Source organism: Coregonus clupeaformis, chromosome 10, assembly GCF_020615455.1.
Source record: "Coregonus clupeaformis isolate EN_2021a chromosome 10, ASM2061545v1, whole genome shotgun sequence".
In the NCBI taxonomy this organism is placed as follows: domain Eukaryota; kingdom Metazoa; phylum Chordata; class Actinopteri; order Salmoniformes; family Salmonidae; genus Coregonus; species Coregonus clupeaformis.
Window position 1 is genome coordinate 20364102 of NC_059201.1, and position 27742 is coordinate 20391843.

At 45.1% G+C, this 27742-nt stretch overlaps 2 protein-coding genes across 5 annotated transcripts in view; both read right to left on the reverse strand.

Annotated features, from left to right (window-relative positions):
* Positions 1-600: 600 nt before the first annotated feature.
* Positions 601-8696, reverse strand: LOC121575317 (major facilitator superfamily domain-containing protein 4A). Of its 2 annotated transcripts, XM_041888316.2 has the most exons (10): positions 8189-8696; positions 4131-4329; positions 3660-3914; positions 3289-3418; positions 2885-3000; positions 2581-2754; positions 1983-2130; positions 1838-1908; positions 1636-1756; positions 601-1550 (listed from the first exon to the last, which is right to left on the reverse strand). In XM_041888316.2, exons 1-10 carry the CDS (start codon positions 8419-8421, stop codon positions 1498-1500), a joined length of 1500 nt encoding a protein of 499 aa, XP_041744250.2. In that variant the 5' UTR covers positions 8422-8696; the 3' UTR covers positions 601-1497. The 2 variants fall into 2 exon arrangements, with proteins under 2 accessions (XP_041744250.2, XP_041744251.2); XM_041888317.2 differs by lacking the exon at positions 601-1550 and having other exon boundaries at positions 1667-1756; positions 1838-1880.
* A 403-nt stretch (positions 8697-9099) lies between these two features.
* Positions 9100-27742, reverse strand: part of LOC121575320 (cyclin-dependent kinase 18-like) — a 64277-nt gene continuing 45634 nt past the window's right edge. Inside the window, exons 5-17 of one of the 3 annotated variants that reach the window (XM_041888319.2) lie at positions 23232-23288; positions 19654-19768; positions 16077-16171; positions 15896-15958; positions 15695-15818; positions 15124-15244; positions 13894-13991; positions 13639-13744; positions 13483-13525; positions 13297-13387; positions 13090-13167; positions 12891-12955; positions 9100-9777 (exon numbers count right to left, since the gene is read on the reverse strand). In XM_041888319.2, coding sequence (XP_041744253.1) covers positions 12921-12955; positions 13090-13167; positions 13297-13387; positions 13483-13525; positions 13639-13744; positions 13894-13991; positions 15124-15244; positions 15695-15818; positions 15896-15958; positions 16077-16171; positions 19654-19768; positions 23232-23288 — 1026 coding nt within the window. In that variant the 3' untranslated portion in view covers positions 9100-9777; positions 12891-12920. Of the gene's footprint in view, positions 9778-11970; positions 12956-13089; positions 13168-13296; positions 13388-13482; positions 13526-13638; positions 13745-13893; positions 13992-15123; positions 15245-15694; positions 15819-15895; positions 15959-16076; positions 16172-19653; positions 19769-23231; positions 23289-27742 lie in introns of those variants that run through there. The other 2 variants (XM_041888320.2, XM_041888318.2) reach the window with 2 other exon arrangements.

Below are 27742 nucleotides of genomic sequence, written 5' to 3' on the forward strand. Positions count from 1 at the left end.
TGTCATATCCCATCAGAACCCAGAATAAGCTTGTTTTATTCCAGTGTTTGTAAACAAAGTAAATGTAAACAAACACTATATAGACTCAACATGGTTAAAACTATAGTTTTGATATGGATGGTCAGTCCTTGCATCCATAGTTCTGTCTATGAATTTGAGTGCTTACATTTCTCCAGCCCCATCCCTCAGCTTTTTACTGAAACGGGGCGTCGCTTTGTTTAATCTGCCAATTGCCACTTTAAGAGGCATTATGATTTTAAATGAAGCACAGTCCCTTTGTTTAGTTAGGCCCTATTACAAATGTGTATTTTCTTTAAAGAGTTAGATTTGTTAACTTCATACAGTAGTCCAACAGAGTTCTATAATATGACTATAGTTTTGATAGACAACCTCTGAATAGGCAGCCATATTGTAGGTGAAGGTAGGAGTGAACATTGATTCAGGTTCCATTCATTAGACCCTATTCAACCCAGCATTACACCTAGTGCATATTTCTGTAAAAAATGTATTTTACATTTAAACAATGTTTTTATTTGAATCAATTCAATTATAAAACCAGTACTTTTGCAGTTGAAATGACAAACTGACTGTTTGCTTCTACTGTTTTGTTCGCTTCTGTAAATTATTTGTTCAAAATGCTTTTCAAATGTTTACAAGCTACTTGTCTTGGAGTGGCGCGTTTGTGTTTGAGGAGAAGTAGGAAACGTTTATAACAGAGACTATTAAAACAACCTTGATCTCTAGTCACCCTGTTTGTGTCTGTTTCTTAGCCTCTGAAGACTAGATTTGGAAGTATGTCCCCACGAGACTTGTTTTCCTAATCCAGTGAGTTTTACGAGGTAACTAACCACCACACCTTGCTCACATAGCAACACCATCTGTCCTCATGTGACCACTCCACCTGAGTCACACGGGTCACTGTCTACATTAAAGCTCTATAAGACACGGAGCAGTTAAGGATCCAGCAGGATACCAGCTGACATTGAGTTTAAATAAGCAGCATGCCAATGGAGGAGGCTTTGGTCTCCACCTGTTCATGACAGCATTTAAAAAGACAAAGACATGAACAAGCCAAGTTAACATCTACTCTCCCAACTCCTGGTTTATGAATGCTACATTCAAGGTCAGACAGCTACAGCATAAAACAACATTTCTCAGTTTAAACAAATATAATACTGTACCACTCAGAAATAGACTGTTTAGAATGATAAAATTGGAAGATTTATTTTTGTATCTAAAGCCAGCTGAATCTGAATCAGTTTGTTTGATCTGAGGGTGGGTACTGGGTAGGATGGGATTGTCTTTGGGTTGAACTTGATTGTCGGTGTTGAGAGCTGGAAGAAAGGAGAGGGACTGAAGTCTAACATTGGATTCCAGTGCTCACTGCCTTTCCTCCAGCCATTTTAAAAAGTTGGGTCACTTCTGTTTTTCCTTCACTTTGTCATTTGTTTAAACAGTCCTCTCTTTCCGTTGTTCCATCCTCACAGCCTCTCTCCATCACTCACTTGAAGGCTTCTCTGTCATGGCAATTTCCTTACTAGCACCTGTGGCTGTGGAGAGAAATAAATACAATTTGAGATTTAGTTTACTAAAATAGTTTCCTCACAACCTGTTGGTGTATGTGTGAGTGTGTACCTGCTTGGGAGCTCCTGTGTAGATGCTGGATGTAGAGTAGCCCCAGGAATACAGTGAATCCGATGCAGGATGATATCATACCAACCAACAAGAAACTATAACTGCCTTTACTGTGGATCAACTGAAGAGAGAAACACACATTACACCTAGACAACACAGGCTAGCCTATTCACAGAGCAGTAACCGCCCCAGAGTTCCTTACCTGTCCCGTGAGAAGCTGCAGCACCATCTCTCCTGTACCAGCACTGGTCACCAGGACAGTAGTGGCACAACCTAAGATAGGAAGAGGAGACTTTACCCATAACATTTCAAATACAAGCATTCTTACAGTGTGTGTGCGTGCATACCTTTATAGTTGACCATGTCTTCTGTGAGGGCCACCATGCAGGGGAACACACTGCTGATGAAGAGGCCTAACACACATGTCCCCATGAAGAGGAACACACGGCTGGAGTACAGGATCAACAGCAGACACTGCACCACTATCACCCCCACCTGAAACACAGAGAGAGGGAGCGCAGGAGCAGGAGAGTGGAAGTAAGATTATTTATTTTCACATGGTCATATGTCCATGCCCTTTTCCCTAAATAATGTTGTAAGGTGGACATCAGCATATCTACCACCTGTAATCTTATGCTTGCTAAGCATCTATACGCTTGTTATGCATTTGACATAATACAAAATAACATTGATGCAGATATTTATGACTTTGAATTCAAATTGTGTTTAGTGCTCTTCACGTGTGCATGGATGCATTGTGTGTGTGTATACTGTATGAGTGTGCAATAAAGCCATCCATGCAGCCACCTGACTGTTTTAAAAACACACCCATCAAATATTTAATCATCTCTCCAATAACGTCTGTTTTAAAGCAGTTTCACTTCTCAGTGCACTTCAACACGCTACTAATACAGTATGCAAAACCACACGTGTGTGTGTCCGTACCAGGCTGACAGAGATTAGTCGTTGTTGTGTGTATCTGTATGACAGATATATAGACGCCAGTCTGCCCGCAGTGACAGATGCCCAGAACACACTGGTCAGACAGCCTGCCATCTTGTGAGGCAGAGAGAGGGGAGGAGACACCGCGTAGGTGTAGACAAATCCTGTGTAAGAACCCTGTAAGAGAAGAAAAATTATGTTAGAATGCTGATGGTGATAGTTAGCAGTCGTGTGTGTGTGTGTGGGGGGGGGGGGTTAGGTTCAGTCTCACAATTATGGGGGGGAGGGGGGTTAGGTTCAGTCTCACAATTATGCCGTCGGTGATGAAGAGCACGGCTCCGCCCAGAATGTAGAGGAGGAAGTAGGAGGCGGGGCGATCCTTCACATCACCATAATTACAGCAGCCAAACAAACCCCCGTGACCTGGATGTACAGCACAGGAATGTTTAGTTCAGGGGTTTTCAACCCCAGACCTGGAGAGCTACAGGTTGTACAGGCTTTTATTCCAGCCCAGCACTAGCCATGTTTTAGTTGGTGAGGCGTTTGGAGATGGGGCTGTAAGGGATTCTACCCTGGCAGCCGTTGTATATATTTGAGGGGGGGTCTTACCTTGAGTTGTGTGAATGTGTGGGGAGGTTTAACACTGGATCTGTGGAGGTGTGATGGGAGCATTGTGAGACTTACCCTGAGTTGGGTAAGGGGTGGTCTTACCCTGGATATTGTGGTCCTGTTGGTTCTTCTGTGAGTTTTTCTCCTTGTCCAGTAGACGTGGGCTGTGGTTCGAGCAGGGGAACAGCCTCTCACGGTACATCAACACATACACTGCTACTGGTACAGGCAGCTAGAGAGAGCACACACGCAGTTTTAAAAAATTACACATTTCTCTCTGTGACTCCCTCGTTACTGTCTATGCAAAAGGGACCATCTCTCTCAGTGATTGAGGAAGCCTGCCCTACAGAACAATCTCCCTTTTTGTTTTGCTATTCAAATCAACCAGTCGCTACTGCTAACCTGCAGCTACAGTATCAACCTACAGCTTCAACGCCACAATCCAACTGCTAACAAAGCGTTTATACACTTACATTGATAAGAGCCATGATCCAGAATGCGTAGGACACATTGGTGGTGATGATGCCTTCTGTGCGGAGGTGGTAGTGCTCGGATACGTTGTGCAGGGTGGTTGGCCCCTTGCCTGCCAGGGAGCTGCGGAGGTGATGGAGGTCAGTGGAGAAGTTGGCTGTCATGTTCCCCCCCAGAACACAACTCCCCTCCGACAGGAATGGGTCTGCTACCAGGGGACTGACCAACGCTCCCAGCCCTATGAAGAAATGCAGAACCTGGGTAGAAGACAGGGAGGAATGGGAGAGAAAGAGAGGAAAATGGAGGGGGTATGGTGGGAGATGGAGAAGGAAGGAGAGAGGGAAAGAAAATTAGCACCTGTTCTTTGAATCATTTTTGCATAATTTGTGATCAAAATATCCCTGACCCCCCTTACTTTCTCCTCCCCTCCATCCCTTCTCCTTCCCCCTCCCTTACGCCTGCCTCTCCCTGACCTGTAGGAAAACTGCTGAGTCCTTCTGGTAGAGCGTCACCAGCTGCAGGTTGGCGATGGTGTCAATCACCCCCATTGCCGTGCCAGATATCGCCATGGCAACAGCCAGCATCAGCACATGGTGGCAAAGTGGGATGATGGCAAACACCATGGAGATGACAAGACTGGAGACGAAGAGAGCTGAGAGGGAGCAGCGGAGCCTGGAAAGAGGTGGGGGAGAGAGAAAGGATATTAGAGCACTCTTTTGGGAAAGAGAACTGTTTTCATTTAACTACAATTTATAGCTCCCTCTGTTTGATGTAATTGAGCCCCCTTACTGGCCCTCTCTCTCCACTTCCAGTCTCATCTGGTCTGCCATCCAGGTAGCGACGGGACCCAGCCCTCTTTCGCTCCCTCTCTGGCCTTAGCCCGGGGCCCAGAGGAAACTCCATGGAGGGGTAGCTGAGGGGCTGTTTTTCCAGCTCTGCTAACGTGGGCAGTATTGTAACTGGAATGTCACCTTGACCCAATACCCAGGTAAGTGCTATTTATTTACCCGGTTTATCAGACCCCCTGAGGCACCTAGTGTACAGCGGAGACGCCTTATCTACACCGCCTTCTTGCCAACTTTCCATTAACTGTCTGTGTAGTGGCCTCAGTAGTAATGTTCAGTTCAACAAGCTGCAATTAAAACCAGAATGTAAATCTCAATTTTTCTAGCTCTCTCCCTCCCCACGTCTCTCCCACTCTCTTCTCACCACTTTCTCGCTCTCCTCCTCTCTCTATATCTCCCTTTCTCTGTTATCTCTTCAGCTCTGATACAGGTGTGTGTATTTAAACAACAGTCATGTGGCAGTAGATCAGGAAACGTATCAGGGCAGAACTATTGGACTGGAGATCTGTGAAGGTCACAGGGACAGACAGATACATTTGGTTGAAACAAACTTAATTGGTATAGGAACAATATTGCCAGTTGTCAGAGGGCAGTCATTTGTTATATTCTGGGGTGGTGAGAGAGAAAAATACTCAACTTCCCAATTAATGAGCATCACTGAGAGATTCACACACAGCCAGGCACAAGGCCTTGTTGGCATCTTTTGTCAATATAGCCACGCAGCACACTGAACATCCCCTGTGCTGTTTCATGCTTGGGAATCGTGAGACAGAACAATATGTCCTCGTGGATAGCATCCCCCGACATGTATAGCGTACAAAAGTCATTGCATGGGCATCTCGGCCCTCACAGCTAACGTCCATTTGGAGAGTATAAGCTGGGGAGTTTGAGTTGTTCAGTCAGAGTTTCATCTTGATTGCTAGCAATAGCATAAATTCTTTGTTTAACAGTTATCTGACAAAGGTATGGCCTCTGCCTCACCACACATTGTTTTCACCATATCAATTGCGGCCGCCGGCCGGTAATATAAAGGTTTCTGCAATAGTGTGTGGTTTCATAGCGTAGCGAACCTAGCCATTCACCGTGGGAATGATTCAAGTGTAATGGTCAAGTGCGGCCTTTACCCATGATCTAAGGGTGCTCTCTGGTTGAATTGAATGTTTTTAAGGTTAACCACATTACAATGATTGAGATACAAAGACGATATTATAATATATATTTTGTTGCATTTTTCCAGGATTTATATCAGGCGACACCACATGGGGTCGCGACCCCTAGTTTGGGAACTACTGCCTTAACCTTTTTTTAAAAGGACTATCGTATTTGTTGATTAAATCAGACTATTAATACACTGAACACAAAATATAAAACGCAACATGCAACAATTTCAAAGATTTTACTGAGTTACAGTTCATAAGGAAATCAGTCAATTGAAATAAATAAATTAGGCCCTAATCTATGGATTTCACATGACTGGGAATACAGATATGCATTGGTTGGTCACAGATAACTTTAAAAAAAGGTAGGGGGGTGGATCAGAAAACCAGTCAATATCTGGTGTGACCATTTGCCTCATGCAGCACAACACATCCTCCTTCGCATAGTTGATCAGGCTGTTGATTGTGGCCTGTGGAATGTTGTCCAACTCCTCTTCAATGGCTGTGCGAAGTTGCTAGATATTGGCGGGAACTGGAACACGCTGTCGTACACGTCAATCCAGAGTATCCCAAACATGCTCAATGTCTGGTGAGTATGCAGGCCATGGAAGAACTGGGACATTTTCAGCTTCCAGGAATTGTGTACAGATCCTTGTGACATGGGGCAGTGCATTATCATGCTGAAACATGAGGTGATGCCGGATGAATGGCACAACAATGGGCCTCAGGATCTCGTCACAGTATCTCTGTGCATTTAAATTGCCATCGATAAAATGCAATTGTGTTCCTTGTCCGTTGCTTATGCCTGCCCAAACCATAACCCCACCATGGGCACTCTGTTCACATCAGCAAACCGCTCGCCCACACAACGCCATACACGCTGTCTGCCATCTGGCTTGTACAGTTGAAACCCGGGATTCATCCGTGAAGAGCACACTTCTCCAGCATGCCAGTGGCTATCAAAGGTGTGCATTTGCCCACTGAAGTCGGTTACGGCACTGAACTGCAGTCAGATCAATACCCTGGTGAGGATGGCGAGCATGCAGATGACCGTTTGTAAAGAAATTATTTGGTTGTGCAAAACCACAGTTTCATCAGCTGTCTGGGTGGCTGATATCAGACGATCTAGCAGGTGAAGAAGCCGGATGTGGAGGTCCTGGGCTGGCGTGTTTACACATGGTCTGCGGTTGTGAGGCCGGTTGAACGTACTGTCAAATTCTCTAAAATGATGTTGGAGGTGGCTTATGGTAGAGAAATTAACATTGAATTATCTCGCCACAGCTCTGGTGGACATTCCTGCAGTCAGCATGCCAATTGCATGATCCCTCAAAACTTGAGACATCTGTGGCATTGTGTTGTGACAAAACTGCACCTTTTAGAGTGGCCTTTTATTGTCCCAAGCACAAGGTGCACCTGTGTAATGATCATGTTGTTTAATCAGCTTCTTGATATGCTACACCTGTCAGGTGGATGGATTATCTTGGCAAAGGAGACATACGGACTAACAGGGATGGTAACAAATTTGTGCACAAAATGAGAGAAAGAAGCTGTTTGTGCGTATGGAAAAATGTTGGGATCCTTTATTTCAGTTCATGAAACATGGGACCAACACTTTACATGTTGCGTTTATAATTGTGTTCAGTGTATAATGAGTAATCCTACTGGGCCTGTATAAATTATTATTTGGCTAGTAATGGGGCCTCGAGAAAAATAATAATGGTCAGGTGTGTCAGAGATGCCGGCCCGATTTCTGGTCCCAGTCTGTTCCTGCCTTACCCTAGCTGACTAAACTCAACTCCATGGTGAAATAAGTTTCTGATGCACTCCAACAGAGTTGAGCAGAGACCAGGCTTTAAGGAATTCAGCTCAGACTACATCGATTTGCCCAGGGTCAATACTTCCAAAAATTGTAATTATGAAATGCTTACCTTGTACCTATGTTTGTCCTCTGTAGTTGCGTGCCTTTGTTTGCTGAAACCATACTTTTTCAATAAACGTTAATCAAATACAACCAATGACTGTTTGCTCATTGCTGTTGCTCTAAGTTGGCAACAAGGATACAGTCTGGTTATATTTGATTAACGTTTTATTAAAAAGTATGGCTTTTGGCAAACAAATCATGCAACTACAGAGGACAAACATGGGTACAAGGTAAGCGTTTCATAATAAAATTATTGGAAGTATTGACCTTGGGGCGAATGTAGTCGAAGCTGAATTCCACAAAGCCTGGTCTCTGCTCAACTCCATTGGTGGAGTTCATCAGAAACTGGGTGCAAGTTTTTTGCCCTTGCACTACACAGCTAATTCAAATAATGAAAGCTGTATGATCAGTTGGTTATTTCAATCAGCTGTGTAGTGTTAGGGCAAACATCTAAATGTGCACGGGTGGAAACAGAGTTTGGGAAACCCTGAGCTAGCCTAACCTTAACCTAATTCTCAGAACCTACGTTAATTATCCTAACCTGCTACGAAAAATCAATTCTGACAAACTGTATACCATCTCGTCATAACCAGACAGCTTTCACTCACGTCTTCTTGAAGAGTCCTCCCAAGGCGCTCCCCAGCATGAGGAAGAGCTGTTGGGCGAAGAAAACCCAGGTAATCTCCTGCAGAGTTGACTGGGTCTGACACCTCAGGTCCAGGATGGTCGGCCCCAGGAACGCGATACACAGCCCGAAACTGAAGAACACGCTCCAGTAAGTCAGTGTGTGCTGCCAGTTGCGCTTGAACAGAGCCCAGACCCGATCATCTACAAACATCATCTCGTTGTTGCTAGTGGGTCGCCGTGATGAACGCTGGAGCAGGTTAGGAGAGGGAAACCACCTCCTTTCATTGAGAGGACGGTTGTAAGGAACCTTTACGCGCGCTGATGTTTTTTAAAAGTGGACTGGCGAAGTTGGGATGCTAGCATATATGGTTGGTAAGTAGAGTTGATAAACTTTTATTTGCCTCCCAGTCACGTCACGCTGATAGACCTGTCGAACTAGCAGTGCCCTCCCCTGGAGACTGATGTCCATCACTTAACTGTGCTGCTGTGTAGGAGACTATGGCATCTTCCACGGCGATGTGAAGTGTCATGATTACACGTTATTTTCCGTGTAATGCATTTGAATGGATGAGTTTAAGTTTTCTGGACCTCTCTATTGAATAGATCTATAGACCTGTCTATTTGGTCTCTGTGTTGTGGATGTAGCGCCTCCTGTCGGTCCTCATGATCTCAATAGGTAGATTACAGTCCAAACCATTTGAGATTAAGTGCAAAGGATCATCAGTGACAAAATTGGGATGATTAGATAGCCAAGGTAGTATTAGGGCCAGATTGGGAATTGTGGCACCTATTGAACACTTAAAATGTTTTCTCTCTTTCTGTTTCTTTTCAATCATGATGGAAGACACTCAGTCATAGACGGTATTGTATACTGTATTAGTACTGTATGAGAGCTGGTCATTGTACTACAGAGTGATATCATTTATTTGTTATTATTTGATCACCTTTGGCTTCATGGCAGTCACAATACATTCAGTTTCTGGTTTTAATAATTGCGCAGTAAACAAATCACACAAAATATTGAATATCACATTTCATACAAAATCTAAATATACTTTATATATTTTATAAAACATTTAGACATCGTCTACAGTCATTTAATACAGTCATCTCTTGTTTTGTCTGGCATAAAATTCACTGAGAAAGAACATGACAACATCTGTTAAAATACATATATTATTTCTTTTCATTACAGTATTTAAAATATCTTCATTTACCACAACAAAACACATACAATAATACTTCTGCCCCAGGGGTTGCTAAAATAAAGAGAGGGGAACTTTTAAAGTGTAACACACATCTCTCCCAGTGGGTCTCAATGCTTTTACATGGCTTCACTCTCACCTTCTTTCCTTCATGACCACTGACAGGTCCACCATATTGCTTTCACCTCTAACAATTGTTTCAGCTTGGGGGTGAGAAAGGAAAGGACGCATGGAAAGGTAGCTCTAGAAGAGTATTGGCTTCTTCTCCAGTGTGGGGTAGAGAGAACTGCATCTCAGTAGTCTAAAGTGGCTTCCTTTCCTTGTCTCCTTTACTTCATCAGATGTGAAAGTGCTGGGCAGACAGGCTTTTAGCAGATTCATGGCAGGCATAAACAGAAGGAGAGGAGGAAGGGAAAGGGAGATGTGGAAATGGCGAAAAGAGAAGAAGTCAGTGAAACATGCAGAGTGATTGGTTGGCTTGGGTGTCTGCAGGGGGCTGAGTGGAGAGGGGAGGGGACTGGGTAGTAGAATGGGAGAGAGTTCTTGGTCAGTCCCCAGAATCAGCAGTGGGAATCCAGTGTATTATTAACATGACAGTAGAAGGCTAATATTCATGGGTTGCAGGTTTCATCACCTATTGTTTTGAACATTCATTTTAGGACTGATGCCCAACTGAGCATCAGAGAGAATGGAAATTAACCTTCTTATGACAGTATAAAAGGTCAGCCATTTTGGTAAGGGAGTTGGTCAGCCAGTGCTGTGAAACAATGAATTTGAAGATTATCTGCACAGTATAATTATCTAGTTAGCCAACAAGTTTAAGTGGAATGATTCCAATAATTTGTCAAATTAACTGCCAACATTCCAAACAAACAATGCAGTCAATCAACAGCCATAACCTGGCTGAAATTGATGATAGAATTTAGACAAGTTGTAAATGCAACAAGTACTGATTGTGTATCATTTAACACTCATAGCTTTTGAAGAAATCAATAATTTAGACATTTATGGTCTGTTTACATATTCTAGAGGCTATTTATAGATAATTGGTATAAAACCCCTATAAACTGTATTTATAATTATATGACAATATTTTAGGTTGACAATTTTATTACACAATTTCTGATATACCACATCTTACTTTTATTTTCCTACATAAGTAAAATCAAGATTATGCCTCTACTGCCATTCTTTCCAATTAACTATTTTGGATTTCTCCCTGACCAAAATGGCTGCCATTATCATCCCATTCTGGAACTTTGAGGGTTTATGACATAGCTCCTTTAGTAATTTAATAGGATCTGTATGGAGTGAGGGACCTAAGCTCCAAACCATTTGAGATTAAGTGCAAGCTCATTCTCAGAAACCCTGTCTGTATCCATCCTCTGTTGTGGGGAGCGCGAGGGGATTAGATGTGTGTTTGTGTTAATTAAACTTTGTACCTTTATTTAACCAGGAAAGACCTTTGAGGTTGACCAGAGGGGTATACTACGAAGCAAGCTACAGTAAGTATTCAGACCCCTTGACTTTTTCCACATTTTGTTACGTTACAGCCTTATTCTAAAATGGATTCAATCTACACACAATACCTCATAATGACAAAGTGAAAACAGGTTTAGACATTTTTGCAGATACCTTATTTACATAAGTATGCAGACCGTTTGCAATGAGAATCGAAATTGAGCTCAGGTGCATTCCAGAACCTTCCAGAAGGACAACAATCTCTGCAGCACTCCACCAATCAGGCTTATTATGGTAGAGTGGCCAGACGGAAGCCACTCCTCAGTAAAAGGCACATGACAGCCCACTTAGAGATTGCCAAAAGGCACCTAAAGATTCTCAGACCATGAAAAATAAGATTCTCTGGTCTGATGAAACCAAGATTGAACTCTTTGGCCTGAATGCCAAGCGTCACGTCTGGAGGAAACTTGGCACCATCCCTACGGTGAAACGTGGTGGCAGCATCATGATGTGGGGATGTTTTTCAGCGGCAGGGACTGGCAGACTAGTCAGGATCAAGGGAAAGATGAACGGAGCAAAGTACAGAGAGATCTGCAGAGCGCTCAGGACCACAGACTGGGGCAAATGTTCACCTTCCAACAGGACAATGACCCTAAGCACACAGCCATGACAATGCTGGAGTGGCTTCGGGACAAGTCTCTGAATGTCCTTGAGTGGCCCAGCCAGAGGCCGGACTTGAACCTGATCGAACATCTCTGGAGAGACCTGAAAATAGCTGTGCAGCAATGCTCCCCATCCAACCTGACAGAGCTTGAGAGGATCTGCAGAGAAGAATGGGAGAAACTCCCCAAATACAGGTGTGGAAAGCTTGTAGCATCATACCCACGAAGACTTGAGGCTGTAATCGCTGCCAAAGGTGCTTCAACAAAGTACTGAGTAAAAGGGTCTGAATACTTATGTAAATTTGATATTTCAGGTTTACATTTTTTATACATTTGCAGAAATTACCAAATAACTGGTTTTGCTTTGTGATTATGGGGTATTGTGTGTAGATTGATGAGGGGAAAAAAACAATTTAATCAATTTTAGAGTAAGGCTGTAATGTAACAAAATGTGGAAAAAGTCAAGGGATACTTTCCGAATGCACTGTATCTACTGAGTGTTTTCTGAAGCTAGCCAGCTTCAATTAGCTTCCATTCCAGCTCGGGCTTCAACCGTACTACGATGGTGGATATTGCTCGTCTGCCTGCCGCTAACTCTAGCAGGGTTGTAACTGCGTGTGCATGTGGCTAGTCGAACACCGAAACTCTTCATTGAGACAATGCTGAAACATAAATTCATGGGCAAGTCAGTGCCACATTTTCATTTGTGCCAAAATCAAAATAAATGAAGAGTTATCTAGCAAATTCAGCAGGCTATTATTTGAAATCGACTTTTAGAAGTGAAGTTTTTATTTATTTGGTGTGGTTATAAATGCACAAGCACCTTTTTCCCCCACTCCTATCAATAAAATCATTTTATAAAGTCATACAAAAGTTTTACTGTGCGTGAAGTTTCAAATGCATTTGTCATTAATAAAATGCGTAATGTGATAGGTATTTTAACATTACTATTTTTTTTACATGCACAAACACATTTGATGAATAAAGTATTTCATCAGTTGTCTTCCTCAAATGAAGTGGATGATGATACAATCTTTGTGAGAGGGAGGGAATCTGATTTCATTGGTCCTCAACACACGGCTCTGAGTTAGCCTGTCCCGGAGCAGGTTAGATCTGAAGGATTTGTTGGCATAAAAATGTACCTGGCTAAAAGGTGTGCCACTTTCGTGGTACCAGTTATCCCAAGTTGAACTCAGAGTTGACCCAAGTGACCTCGCTAACTCCTCAAACTACATTCGTAGTATAGGGCTCTGGATATGACCTGGATGTTTGTATTTGTGTTTGTATGGGGGATTGGTGTGTGTTTGTCTTTAAAGCCAATTCCTCCTTGAGGCTTTCTCTCAGAATAGTCTCACCCTGTCTGCACTCCTCTGGCTGGTCGTCCTTTAGAATATGCTCTGCCTTCTGTTTTTCCCCCGACCTGGGTTTGGTAAAGAGAACATGGGGATGACATGACTGAACTGAACATGTTTCATGGTTTATTTCCAGTAGTTGTTTCGTATTATTGTGATGGTTTATGGAAGTAATATGTGTTGCAGTGTGTTGAGACTGTACCTGGAGGCTGGAACACTGAGCTGCGGTGGCCTGGGTCTTTCTGCAGTTTAATCTCTCTGAGGGAAAACACTGAGGAGGCTAGGGTGAGGGGTGAGAGAAATATTGGTCAATGGTGTTTTCTGTACATAATGCACAAAACATAAATTGCCACTTAATACATCATCCTCAGCACACGACTAAAGTCAAATACATCTGTGTGTGTCTTACTGTCTGCGAGGCTGTGGATGTTCTCTCCCAGGCTGAGGAAGTAGGGGTGTCTTAGAGATGCTTCAGCTGAGACTCTGGTCCTAGTGTCATACTGAAATAAAACAGAGAAATACACACTTAAAACCAGAATACTGGTTTGGTATTCAACACTAGTGGTTACAGGTTGGTGTGGGGGTGGTTTCTTACCAGGAGTAGAGCAGTAAGCATGTCAATCCCCTCAGTATCCAGCCTGGAGAGGAAACACAGTACTTGTGTTTTAGTTGTGATTTTGTGTTACCTGAGCAAGTGGTTGGTGAGTGGTCTTATTGTGGTTGTGTTGTGGCTGTGTTGTGGTTGTGTAACCTGGGCACGTGGTTGATGAGTGGTTGAGGTCTGTACTGGGAGAACATGTAGGATCTGAACTCATCATTATTGGAGATACCTGGCCAGCTGTCCTCTGTTGGGGTACCTGAGAGAGAGGGTGAGGGGAGAGGGTCATTCTTCATATTCTATGTCTGTATGGGGGGGGGGTTGTCTGTCTGTATGTATGTATTTGAATCCTAACTACTCACCCCAGGAAGATTGCTCTCTGTGGTATAAATGAAAGAATAGAATTACCAATGAGTTTGAAGACCAAGTGCAGCTCCTCCTTCACTGTGGAGCCGGGGAACATGGGACGACCCGTTGCCATCTCAAATAGAATACAGCCCACGCCCCTTTAACACACACAGAAAGCACAGACACATAGGATTTAAATGGAAAGTGAAGGGGGCACGTTCGACATTACAGCCGACTTTAAAGTTGAGTCAAGACTGACTGATCTACAAATCACCTTGTGTCATAAATAACTACTCCATATTATTTGTAGATCAGTCAGTCAGACACAATGTACCCATGATACATCACGCTTTTGATGCTCTCGAACACAGCCAAATGTATCTTTGGAGACTAATGCCTGAAGGGAGGTGGTAGTGTCTCCATGGAAATGACAAACCCCTGGAGCCACACGCACACACTGATGGAATCATAACATTACATCACATGGGGGCCAGCATGCACACACACGCATACACACACAGTCTTGTTTTGCTAACCTTGTGAGGACACACAATTGACTCATTCAAAATCAAATTTTCCCTAACCCCTAACCTTAACCCCTAAACCTAACCCTAACTCCTAAACATAATCTTTAACCCTAATTCTAACAATAATTCTAACCCTAACCCCCTAGAAATAGCCTTTTCCCTTGTGGGGACTGGCAAAATGTCCCCAGTTGGTCTAATTTTTGTTTGTTTACTATTCTTGTGGGGACTTCTGGACCGCACGCACGCACACACAGACAGACAGCAAGAGGTTCGTCGGTAGAACAGAGAGACACACATACATCAAAGACTGTGTGTAGGGATCACAAGCAGGCCTGTGTAAGAGGCAGGGTGTCATAGAGTACACTTTCCCTTTGTTTATCACTGAGGGTGTCTGCTCTGATGGAGACCCATCCACTGATGAAAGGAATGTTTTGCAAATTAGTTTATGAAAGGTTCTCTATTGTTGTGTTGCTGGATAACAGCCTTTGGAGATTCAAGGTTAATGAATGTGATGCAGAAATGATCACCATGGTGATTGCCCATATCAGGAGTGGTGGCTTACATGCAAGTTAAGGTAAGGAACAGCATAGCTATGTTGCTGTGATGATTCATAGTGTTGTATACAAATCTAATCAAAACATGTTCTCCCTCATTTAGGTTTTCACTCTGGTAGTGTTAATGAAGGTTAATCAATGTGACAGTGAGTAGGTTTGTTGAAATGTCTCTGTGAGTCAGAATGGAGGCGCGTGTGTAATGTACTCACCACATGTCGATGGGTGTAGAGTACTCTGTGGTACCCAGCAGTACTTCAGGGGGGCGGTACCATAGAGTCACCACCTCGTTGGAGTAGGTCTTAGTTGGCACAGACTTGGCCCGGGCCAGACCTGACCAATCAAATAAACAGTCATGAGCTGGATCTCAGAGAGGGAGTATTTTATCTACTGATCTGGTCTTCTATCTACATGCAGGATGGGTGTTGAAAAGGTTAGGGATAATATTAGGGCTGGGACGATACCAATATCGCAATATTTTTTCTATGCCAAGAAAGAAAACAGGAAGCAGACCAAACTCTTTGGTCCTTTAAAAACTTGCTGTATGTAAAATAGTGTGCTATAGCTTGGAAAATAAATAAATTACTCTGGATGACAACATACTGTTTGTTTCTAACATTAAAGAAGTTAAATCTGCTTCGTGTTTTGTTTCCTTGCCACGATACTTACGAGTAACGCGATGCTGTTATCGTCCCGGCCCTAGATAATATAGAAGGAGATCTGTTGCTAGGTTACCAATGTCAGTGTATCTGTATGGGAAGACTGTGTGTGTGTGCATCATACCAAAGTCGGCTAGTTTGAGCTCTCCCTTGTCGTTGATTAGCAGGTTCTGAGGTTTCAGATCTCTGTGAAGGATCTTCCTCTTATGGCAGTAGGACAGACCACGTAACAACTGGAACATAAAGATCTACAGAGAGAGAAGGAGAGAAGACTTCACTTCTCTGTCTGATGATGATGATTAAGTGTTCAGTAGGGTTGACTAACCTTAACGTTGTTCATGCTCATGAGGTTTCCACAGTTGTCCAGGTACTGTTTCAGATCACTGTCCTGAGAGACACACAGACACACCATTGCAGAACTTTAACTTGTAAGTAAAACAAGCAGATATAACACTCTGGTTATTATACTGATCATGAAGTATTTGAAAGATGTGTGTTCTACTCACCAGGTACTCAAAGACTAGAGTGAGGGAGCGTTCTGTGTGTATGATGTCATGCAGCGTGACAATGTTGGCATGTTTTAGGTTCTTCAGTAGAGACACTGCAGAGACGCACAGAGAAAATGGTTGGATGCTGCTCTGGCTGCATGGAGGCATGAGGACATGCCATTGACATTTTAGCTCCACTGGGTGGCAGTGTTCTACTCCTGAGTTCTTCTGAAAAGCTACTGTAGTAAATCTGAGGCAAAAACCCTGTTGTTGCAGTATGTGTTTTGTTAGGAGGGGTGAGAATAGGTTAGGAGAGGTTTGATGGTTGTATTAGTCTCTCTAGACCAGGGGTGTCAAACTCATTTTAGCTCAGGGGCCACATGGAGGAAAATCTATTCCCAAGTGGGCCGGACCGGAAAAATCATGGTATATATAACTTAAAAACAACAACTTCAGATTGTTTTCTTTGTTTTAATACGATCAACATACAACATAAAGCTGGAGCCTGAGGACAGTGTGTCCAAAATAGTACAAGCACAACATCACTATTAATCATAAAACACGTCAAGTTTATTTGAAAATTCTAAAGAAAAAGAACACACAAACACACAATGCCTCAGTGATTAACAGAACTGTTTCACAGATCACAGAACTATATCAGGGTGTCATTTCTCAGGCAGAAATGTAGATAAAAAGAATGAAATCCTGTTCCCCAAACAAGTGCAAAAACCACAGAGTCAAGAATAGGTTAAATATACAAATAAAATAAAAACAATTAAAAACAATAGCACATCAACATAAAAACATATAACATAAAGCTGGAGCCTGAGGACAGTGTGTCCAAAAGCACAACATCACTATTAATCATAAAACACCTCAAGTTATTTGAAAGTTCTGAGGACAAAGAACACACAAACACACAATGCCTCAGTGATTCACAGAAGTATATCACAGATCACAGAACTATATCAGGGTGTCTCATGCAGCACTTTAAGTGGGGTTGCATAGTTTATTTGACTCCTGATACCTGGCATCTTTTAGCTTTCACCAGCGCATCAATATCAGGCGTCACATCCTGAGTGGCAGCCAACTTCAGGATGTGATTCAAGTGCTTGTGCGTGAGCCTTGAGCGCAGCTTTGTTTTATTTATGCTCATTACAGGGAACTTGCTCACAAAGATATGTGGTTCCAAACATGCACAACAGTTTTGCAGCGAGGGCTGTCAAGTTGGGGTAACCTGGCAAGAGATTCTGATAAAATGTGTCCAAGCCAGCTGCGGCAAATTTGCCCTTCAAATCCGAGTCACACTGCAAGTCTATTATTTCAAGTTGGATGCTGATGGGCAGATCAGAGGGATTCACGGTGAATGGCGAGCAAAAAACGTTGAAGTCTTTCTCCAGTTCACCAAAAATCTGAAAGCGTTGCTCAAACTCCCGTAACAGTCCCGTTATTTTATCTTTGAACCGCTTCATGTCTGCCACATGTTGGGTCGCGCACACATTTTTCAGACAGGGGAAGTGAGCTGCATCACCACCGGCAAGTTACGTCTCCCACAATGACAGCTTCAACTTGAAAGAACGTATGCTGTCATAATACTGCGTGACAACTTTGTTGCGCCCTTGCAGCTGTTTGTTCAAGTTATTCAGGTGCTCTGTAACATCCACCATAAATGCAAGGTCCTGCATCCATTCTGCGGAATGAAATTCTAACACTGGTTTGCCCTTTTCTTCCATGAACTGTTCAATTTCTTCTCGTAAATCAAAGAAACGCCTCAGCACAGCACCTCGGCTTAACCATCTTACCTCAGTGTGGTATGGCAGGCCATAGATGTGGTCTTTCTCTCTGAGAAGGCTGTCAAACTGACGGTGATTCAGGCTTCTGGATCGGATGAAATTAACAGTTTGGATGACCACCTTCATGACGTTATCCATCTTTAATGACTTGCAACACAAAGCCTCCTGGTGCAAAATACAGTGAAAAGTCAAAAAATCACGTCCTCCATTTGCAGATTGCACTTTCTCTCTGAACTTTGTCACAACGCCTGCTTTTTTCCCGATCATTGAGGGCGCACCATCTGTAGCCAGGCTGACAGCGCGGGACCAGTCCACTCCGACCCTGTCCAGCGCGCCGACGAGTGCGGTAAAAATATCAGCTGCTGTCGTTGTATCGGTCATCGGCACCAACTCCACGAACTCCTCGGTGACGGTCAATGTGTCATCAACTCCGCGGATGAAAATGGCCAGTTGTGCAACATCTGTAATGTCCGTGCTTTCATAAATTGCAACCGAAAACGCAATAAATGACTTTACTTTTTGCTTCAACTGGCTGTCCAAATCCACTGAAAGATCGTAAATCCTGTCTGCAACTGTGTTTCTTGTCAGGCTGATATTTACAAAAGCCTGACGCTTTTCAGGGCACACAATCTCCGCTGCCTTCATCATGCATGTTTTTACAAATTCACCCTCACTAAATGGTTTTGAAGCCACTGCGATTTCATTAGCAATGAGGTAGCTAGCTTTCACTGCAGCGTCACTGATGTCTCGGCTGTGAGTAAACACAGACTGCTGACCCGCCAACAGTTCATTCACCTTCTCTCTTCTCCGCTGTCCTTGAAAGTTGTCATATTTGTCGGCATGAAGACTCACATAGTGGCGACGAAGGTTATATTCTTTCAGCACTGCAACATGCTGTGAACACACCAAACATACAGCTTTCCCATTCAATTCCGTGAATAAATAGGAGGATGACCATTTTTCTTGGAACACTCTGCACTCTGCTTCCACTTTTCTCTTTTTTGACAGAGACATATTGGGGCAATGAGGGTGCCAAAGCACATAATGTTAAAAGTAGAAGCCGTAATAAATATCGCGGGCAAAACAAAGTAGCTCATTGGCTGCACGTGCTTGACCTACTTGCTCTGCCCCGGTATAAACAGTTTGCTTGCTTAACACAATTGCTATTGCGCCATCCAGTGGACGCAATTGGAACAGCAGTTTATTTTATTGAAAAATTGCAGCGCATTTTTATACTTTACAAAATCATCTCGCGGTCCGGATTAAACCCGTTTGCGGGCCTGATCCGGCCCGCGGGCCGGACGTTTGACATCCCTGCTCTAGACATACAGGTTGCCTCCCACAATGTACCAATGTTCCAGCATACACGTCTGTACTTTTACCGACATCAGTTTGGCAGAGAGGAAAGGGTGGAGTTGGACGCCAGAAAATCAGCCCAGAGCCCTGCTGTAAACGTTTCCGGCAGCTAGCTAGATGGAGCTCGCATAGGATATTTTCAATGAGTGTATTCTGCAAGCGAGTAGTTTGCATGCACCATGACGTTAGTGTTACAAGCTTATAACCACTGACTGGCTGTGGCTAAAACTAGCCTAGCTATCTTCGTCCGCATTGTGTGTCCGCCTCTGTCATGTTTCCAAGGGGATTATTTTTAAGCACCGCCTACCCAAACTCGTGATTTGTTGGGAGAGTTGTCTGTGTGAAGAGCGTCCTCCAAAATCCAAAATAATTCCCAGACCTAGTGCTGTTGCTCTAGGTCTGGCATTTCCGAGACTATGGTTGTATAGGGTGTTGTGTGTTTTTACCTTCTCTGATAGCTGTACAGGGCGCTCCCTCTTCATGCTCTAACCTAATCTCTTTCAGCGCCACCAGGTTCTCCGTCAGTTTGCTCCGCCCCTTAAAAACCGTGGCGTACGTCCCCTACACAGGAACAGGAAGTAATTGAAACGGGAAATAGCAAACGGGAATAATTAGTTAATCACATCAGTCAGGTTTTTTTTATATATATAATGGTCGTCACTTTATGGCCATGCCAAATGTCTAACCCTGACTCTTTTAACTACTGAGCCTAACCCTAACCATAACCTTAACCCTAACCCATAACCTTAACCCTAGCCTATAAAGAACAAGGTTCATTTGGCTACCAGGTAGCTTAATGTCATTGCTGTCTCTTTCTTGAAACACTGGCTTGTCTCATGGCAGGATGTAAGGTATTTTAAACTAAGTACAGGGATTGCTTACACCTATCCAGCTATTGTGAAAGGGAGTGAATTAGGGCGGATGGAAGGGGACAACTATCTGAAATGAGATGCAGCCCAGTTGTTGACCCTTATGAGTGAGCATGATTAGGACAGATGTAGCCTATTCAGTCTGACTTCTACTCTGCAATAACAGTAGCTGGGCATTCATGAGTACAGTCTGAGACAACAGATAAAGGAAGTAGCCACTGTGTGTGAGAGTACATACCCAGTTCTATAAATCAATCTCATATTGCTATGTAGAACTAGGTATGTAGTAGGGGAGACTGGGATTGGTTGTCACACTTTTCACTCTTGTGTGTATTTCTTAGCACGAGTATGTCTTACAAGACTCTTTTCAACATTTAATAGAAAGAAAGGTCTTGGGTTGAAATGGGGACCCTTTTTATCTTCATCTTATTCTAACATGGAGTTATAAGCCATCAAACACACACTGTCCACTTGTGACAACCAACCCCATCGCGGGGTTGGTTGTCACACAGTATGTAGTTGGTTGTCACAATGTTTGCTAGTAGCCTATTCCTTTTGTAGCAGGAAATTAAGCAATATAGCATACATAGTCTTAGAAATAGCCAAGCCTGTCTTTGATTGAACAATATTCTACACAGAATTCAGCATTTTATGCCTTGAGAACAACATATTACATTTTCTGTGTATGCGTGTGTTTGTGTCGGTGTGTGACAGAATAAATGTGTGAGAGGGACAACAAACCCAGATAGGACAGATACCTCTGCCCAGGGGATGTATACATGATGCATCGGGAAGATGCAGTTTAGACATCGTTTGCTAATTGGCAAGACGTCTCACAGATATATTTAGAATATCTACATTCTAAATTCTACAGTTCTACATAGTTTATACAGTGCATTCGGAAAGTATTCAGACCCCTTGAATTACTCCACATTGTTACGTTACAGCCTTATTCTAAAATTGATTAAATCGTTTTTCCCCCTCATCAATCTACACACAATACCCCATAATGACAAAGCAAAAACAGGTTTTTAGATTTTTTTCAAATGTATACAAAATAAACTGAAATCACATTTATCTAAGTATTCAGACCCTTTACTCAGTCCTTTGTTGAAGCACCTTTGGCAGTGATTACAGCCTTAAGTCTTCTTGGGTATGACACTACAAGCTTGGCACACCTGTATTTGGGGAGTTTCTCCCATTCTTCTCTGCAGATCCTCTCAAGCTCTGTCAGGTTGGATGGGGAGCGTCGCTGCACAGCTATTTTCAGGTCTCTCCAGAGATGTTTGATTGGGTTCAAGTCCGGGCTCTGGCTGGGCCACTCAAGGACATTCAGAGACTTGTCCCGAAGCCACTCCTGCGTTGTCTTGGTTGTGTGCTTAGGGTCGTTGTCCTGTTGGAAGGTGAACCTTCGCCCCAGTCTGAGGTCCTGAGTGCTCTGGAGCAGGTTTTCATCAAGGATCTCTCTGTACTTTGCTCTGTTCAGCTTTCCCTTGATCCTGACTAGTCTCCCAGTCCCTGCCGCTGAAAAACATCCCCACAGCATGATGCTGCCACCACCATGCTTCACCGAAGTTGGTGCCAGGTTCCCTCCAGACGTCACGCTTGGCATTCAGGCCAAAGAGTTCAATCTTGGTTTCATCAGAGCAGATAATCTTGTTTCTCATGGTCTGAGTCCTTTAGGTGCCTTTTGGCAAACTCCAAGCGGGCTGTCATGTGCCTTTTACTGAGGAGTGGCTTCCGTCTGGCCACTCTACCATAAAGGCCTGATTCATGGAGTGCTGCAGAGATGGTCCTCTGTAGCTCAGCTGGTAGAGCACGGCGCTTGTAACGCCAAGGTAGTGGGTTCGATCCCCGGGACCACCCATACACACAAATGTATGCACGCACGACTAAGTCGCTTTGGATAAAAGCGTCTGCTAAATGGCATATTATTATTATTATTATTATATTATGGTTGTCCTTCTGGAAGGATTTCCCATATCCACAGAGGAACATTGGAGCTCTGTCAGAGTGACCATCGGATTTTTGGTCACCTCCCTGACCAAGGCCCTTCTCCCTCGATTGCTCAGTTTGGCTGGGCGGCCAGCTCTAGGAAGAGTTCCAAACTTCTTCCATTTAAGAATGATGGAGGCTACTGTATTCTTGGGGACCTTCAATGCTGCAGAATGTTTTTGGTACCCTTCCCCAGATCTGTGCCTCAACACAATCCACTCGGGGGCTCTACGGACAATTCCTTCGACCTCATGGCTTGGTTTTTGCTCTGACATGAACTGTCAACTGTGGGACCTTATATAGACAGGTGTGTGCCTTTCCAAATCAGGTGGACTCCAATCAAGTTGTAGAAACATTTAAAGGATGATCAATGGAAACAGGATGCACCTGAGCTCAATTTCGAGTCTCATAGCAAAGGGTCTGTTTATTATTTTTAATACATTAGCAAAAATGTCTAAACTGTTTTTGCTTAGTCATTATGGGGTATTGTGTGTAGATTGATCAGGAAAAAAATGAATTTAATCAATTTTAGAATTAGGCTGTAACGTAACAATGTGGAAAAAGGGAAGGGGTCTGAATACTTTCCCAATGCACTGTACGTCGGCCAGGCATCAACATTATTTTCTGATGTCTCAGCGACGTCTTCCCAATGTGCAAACGCTCTCCACACTACATATTCCCAACACATTTTGATATGTCGGCCAAATGTGTTCGTGTTTACTGGTAAGGGAGGTCTTTATAGCAACAGCACAAAAGAGCTTGGGATGTATTGTATTCTGGAAGTTGCAATGCCCCCTTCTTTAATATGGTTATAGAAATTGCAATGCCCCCACCCCCCCACATGGCTTGACCAAGCAGCTTAGAAATAGGATTGGAATGTAACCTTTCCGCTTTTCAACGTAATTTCATAATCTTTCATAATTCAAATGTTTATAAAGAAAATACTTTATTTTACTTTCACTTATGAAATACACAAATTCCCCTCACTTCATGGGTTAAAAGGAAGGTGAAAACCCACGCACTGAATAACCACACTGGGAATACCCACACACATTTTAGTTAAAAAAACTCTAATTTCTCTGTATCCTGCACCTACTAAATCAGCTGGATGTGTGCCTTAAACTGCAGTTGAAAGAACGTAACCATAGTGACATACTTGCCTCTCCCAGTTTTCCCAGTTTCACATACGTCTCCAGCTTTCCAAAGCCAATGTCAGACTGTATGGAAAAACACACAAGGTAGCCTAAAGTTAGCATATGTCACAGATTCAACCGAGGCTGCTCCTACTCCTTGCTCGGGCAGGCTTCGGCGTTCGTCGTCGCCGGAGTACTAGCTGCTACCGATCTATGTTTCTGTGTTCTACTTGTTTTGTCTTTATTGTTCACACCTGGTTCCCATTATGTATTGATTTCTTCCCTATTTAACCCTCTGGCTCCCACTGTGTTTTGTGCGTGTTTGTTCATGTTTGGTTGTCGTCTGGTGAGCGGGTTTGTTCCTCCCTGCGTGGAGGTTATGTGATTTACGTTACCTATGAGTAAAGTACGTTTTCGATTAGCTCTGTGTCCTGCGCCTGACTTCGTCCTACCGCATCACACTGACCGCCTGACAGAAACACGCACCTTTAATGGAGTCAGCAGGTACATTCATTTCGTCCGGATCAATGGAGGAACGTGTCCAACAGCAGGCGACCATGATCCAGACTCTCGGCACCGCAATGGAGCGCGTGTTGAACACCATGGAGCGATGGGAGAGAGGTGGTTATCATACAGCTCCTCCAACTACACAACCACCCACACCGCTGTCCACCCCTTCGTCACCTGGGTCCAGTGGGATTCGGCTCTCGCTCCCGAGGGCATACGATGGTACAGCTGCCGGGTGCCAGGGTTTTCTGCTCCAGGTAGAGCTCTACCTGGCTACCATCCACCCGGCTCCCTCGGGATACGAGAGCGTGTCCGCCCTCATCTCCTGTCTGTCGGGGAGAGCGCTCGAGTGGGCCAACACCGAGTGGGGAGGAATAGACGTAGCGTCAGTACGCTATGAGGATTTCACCCGCCGCTTTCGGGCGGTATTCGATCATCCACCGGAGGGGAGAGCGGCGGGGGAACGTCTATTCCACCTCAGACAGGGGAAGAGGAGCGCACTGGACTTCAGGACTCTGGCTGCCAGCGCAGGATGGAATGAGAGGGCCCTGATCGACCACTACCGATGCAGCCTACGAGAGGACGTTCGTCGGGAACTGGCCTGCAGGAACACCACCCTTACACTGGACCAACTGGTGGATATGTCGATAAGGCTGGATAACCTGTTGGCAACCCGCGGACGTCCGGATCAGGGGCCGTCCATTCCATCCCCCCAGCACCTCCGACCCTACCCCTATGGAGCTCGGAGGTGCTGTGCTTAGGGAGACCAGAAGAAGGGCCATCTCCTGCACCAACTGTGGCCGCAGAGGACACACTGCTGGTCGGTGCTGGGGAGGGTCTTTAGGGAGTCGAGGCAGTAGGCAGAGCACTGGTGGACCGTCTCAGATGAGTAGGCACCCGACTCACCCAGAGCTCCCTGTTGCGCATATGTGTATTGATATTATATTTCCAGAGTTTTCCCCTCATTCCCAGCATAAGGCGCTTGTAGATTCAGGCGCAGCTGGGAACTTTATTGATCGTCAGTTTTCCAGTAGTTTAGGGATTCCTATTGTTCCTGTTGATGTGCCCTTCCATGTAAATGCCTTAGATAGTCGCCCTTTAGGGTCAGGCCTGATTAGGGAGGTCACAGCTCCACTCTGGATGAAGACGCAGGAGGGTCATGAGGAGAAAATGAGTCTCTATCTGATTGATTCTCCTGCGTTTCCAGTGGTGTTGGGGCTTCCCTGGTTAACTTCTCATGACCCCACGATTTCATGGCAACAGAGGGCTCTCAAGGGATGGTCAAGTCAGTGCTCGGGGAGGTGTTTCCATAGGGGCAACCTATGGAAACACCTACCAGGTCTCCACCATGCACATTCCCCCCAAATATGCCGATTTGGCTCTCGCCTTCTGTAAAAAGAAGGCGACTCAATTACCACCCCATCGACAGGGGGATTGTGCGATAAATCTCCAGGTAGGCGCTGCACTTCCCCGGAGTCACGTGTATCCCCTGTCACAGGAAGAGACGGCAGCTATGGAAACATATGTCTCCGAATCTCTGGGGCAGGGATACATTCGGCCATCCACTTCACCTGTCTCCTCTAGTTTCTTTTTTGTGAAGAAGAAGGATGTAGGTTTACGCCCGTGCATTGACTACCGGGGTCTCAATCAGATCACTGTCAAGTACAGTTATCCACTACCGCTCATTGCTAGTATGACGGAGTCATTGCACGGGGCACGCTTCTTCACAAAATTGGATCTCAGGAGCGCGTACAACCTGGTGCGTATCCGGGAGGGAGATGAGTGGAAGACGGCATTTAGTACCACATCTGGGCACTATGAGTACCTCATCATGCTGTACGGGTTGATGAACGCTCCATCAGTCTTCCAATCCTTTGTAGATGAGATTTTCAGGGACCTGCACGGACAGGGTGTAGTGATGTATATAGATGATATTCTCATATACTCCGCTACACGAGCCGAGCATGTGTCCCTGGTGCGCAAGGTGCTTGGTCGACTGTTGGAACATGACCTGTATGTCAAGGCGGAGAAATGTCTGTTCTTTCAAAAGTCTGTCTCCTTCCTAGGGCACCGCCTGTCCGCGTCAGGGGTGGAGATGGAAATTGACCGCATTTTGGCCGTGCGTAATTGGCCGACTCCAACCACGGTTAAGGAGGTGCAGCGATTCTTAGGGTTTGCCAACTACTACCGGAGGTTTATCCGGGGCTTTGGTCAGGTAGCGGCACCTAGACCCCTGCCCAGAGGGAAATTACAACCCCTACCTGTTCCACAACGGCCGTGGTCCCACCTATCGGTGGATTTTGTTACGGACCTTCCCCGTCACAAGGGAACACCACGATCCTGGTCGTTGTGGATCGGTTTTCTAAGTCCTGCCGTCTCATTCCAATGCCCGGTCTTCCTACGGCCCTACAGACTGCGGCGGCCCTATTTACACACGTCTTCCGGCACTACGGGGAACCTGAGGATATTGTATCTGATCGGGGTCCCCAGTTCACCTCAAGGGTCTGGAGGGCGTTCATGGAACATCTGGGGATCTCGGTCAGCCTGACCTCAGGTTTTCACCCCAAGAGTAATGGGCAGGTGGAGAGAGTGAACCAGGATGTGGGTAGGTTTCTGCGGTCCTATTGCCAGGACTGGCCGGGGGAGTGGTCGGGTTTTATCCCCTGGGCAGAGATGGCCCAAAACTCCCTCCGCCACTCCTCCACTAACCTTTCTCCATTTCAGTGTGTGTTAGGTTATCAGCCGGTCCTGGCACCTTGGCATCAGAGCCAGATCGAGGCACCTGCGGTGGAGGAGTGGTTTCGGCGCTCGGAAGAGACCTGGAACGCTGCCCATGTACGCCTGCAACGGGCCATCAGGCGACAGAAGGCGAGCGCCGACCACCACCACAGTGAGGCTCCCGTGTATGCACCGGGGGACCGGGTCTGGCTCTCAACCCGAAACCTGCCCCTTCGCCTGCCCTGCCGGAAGCTGGGTCTGCGGTTTGTGGGGCCATTTCAAGTCCTGAGGAGATTGAACGAGGTTTGTTATAGGTTACAGCTTCCTCCTGAGTATCGTATTAACCCCTCGTTCCATGTGTCTCTCCTCAGGCCGGTGGTAGCTGGTCCACTTCAGGAGTCTGAGGACATCGAGGGGGTACCCTCTGGACATCGAGGGGGCACTGGCGTACTCGGTCCGTTCCATCTTGGATTCGAGGCGTCGGGTGGGGGGCCTGCAGTATCTCGTGGAGTGGGAGTGGTACGGTCCGGAGGAACGGTGCTGGGTCCCTGGGAGGGACATCCTCGATCCCTCCATGTTGAGGGATTTCCACCGTCGTCATCCGACTCGCCCTGCGCCGTGTCCTCCTGGCCGTCCCCAAGGCCGTTGTCGGCGCACGGCTAGAGCCGCGCGTCGGGGGGGGGGTCACGGATTCAGCCGAGGCTGCTGCCCCTCCTTGCTCGGGCAGGCTTCGGCGTTCGTCATCGCCGGAGTACTAGCTGCTACCGATCTATGTTTCTGTGTTCTACTTGTTTTGTCTTTATTGTTCACACCTGGTTCCCATTATGTATTGATTTCTTCCCTATTTATCCCTCTGGCTCCCACTGTGTTTTGTGCGTGTTTTTTCATGTTTGGTTGTCGTCTGGTGAGCGGGTTTGTTCCTCCCTGCGTGGAGGTTATGTGATTTACGTTACCTACGAGTAAAGTACGTTTTCGATTAGCTCTGTGTCCTGCGCCTGACTTCGCTTCATGTAGTTGTTGATCAGTCTCTCACATCGCTGTGGAGGAATATTTGCCCGCTCTTGCATGCAGAACTGCTGTAACTCAGCAACATTTTTGGGTTTTCAAGCATGAGCTGCTCGTTTCAAGTCCTGCCACAACATCTCAATTGGGATTAGGTCTGGACTTTGACAGATGGCCTGACATTCTCCTATAGAATTCTCTGATACAGAGCAGAATTCATTGTTCATTTTATTAAGGCAAGTCGTCCAGGTCCTGAGGCAGCAAAGCATCCCCACACCATCACACTACTTGACCGTTGGTATGAGGGTCTT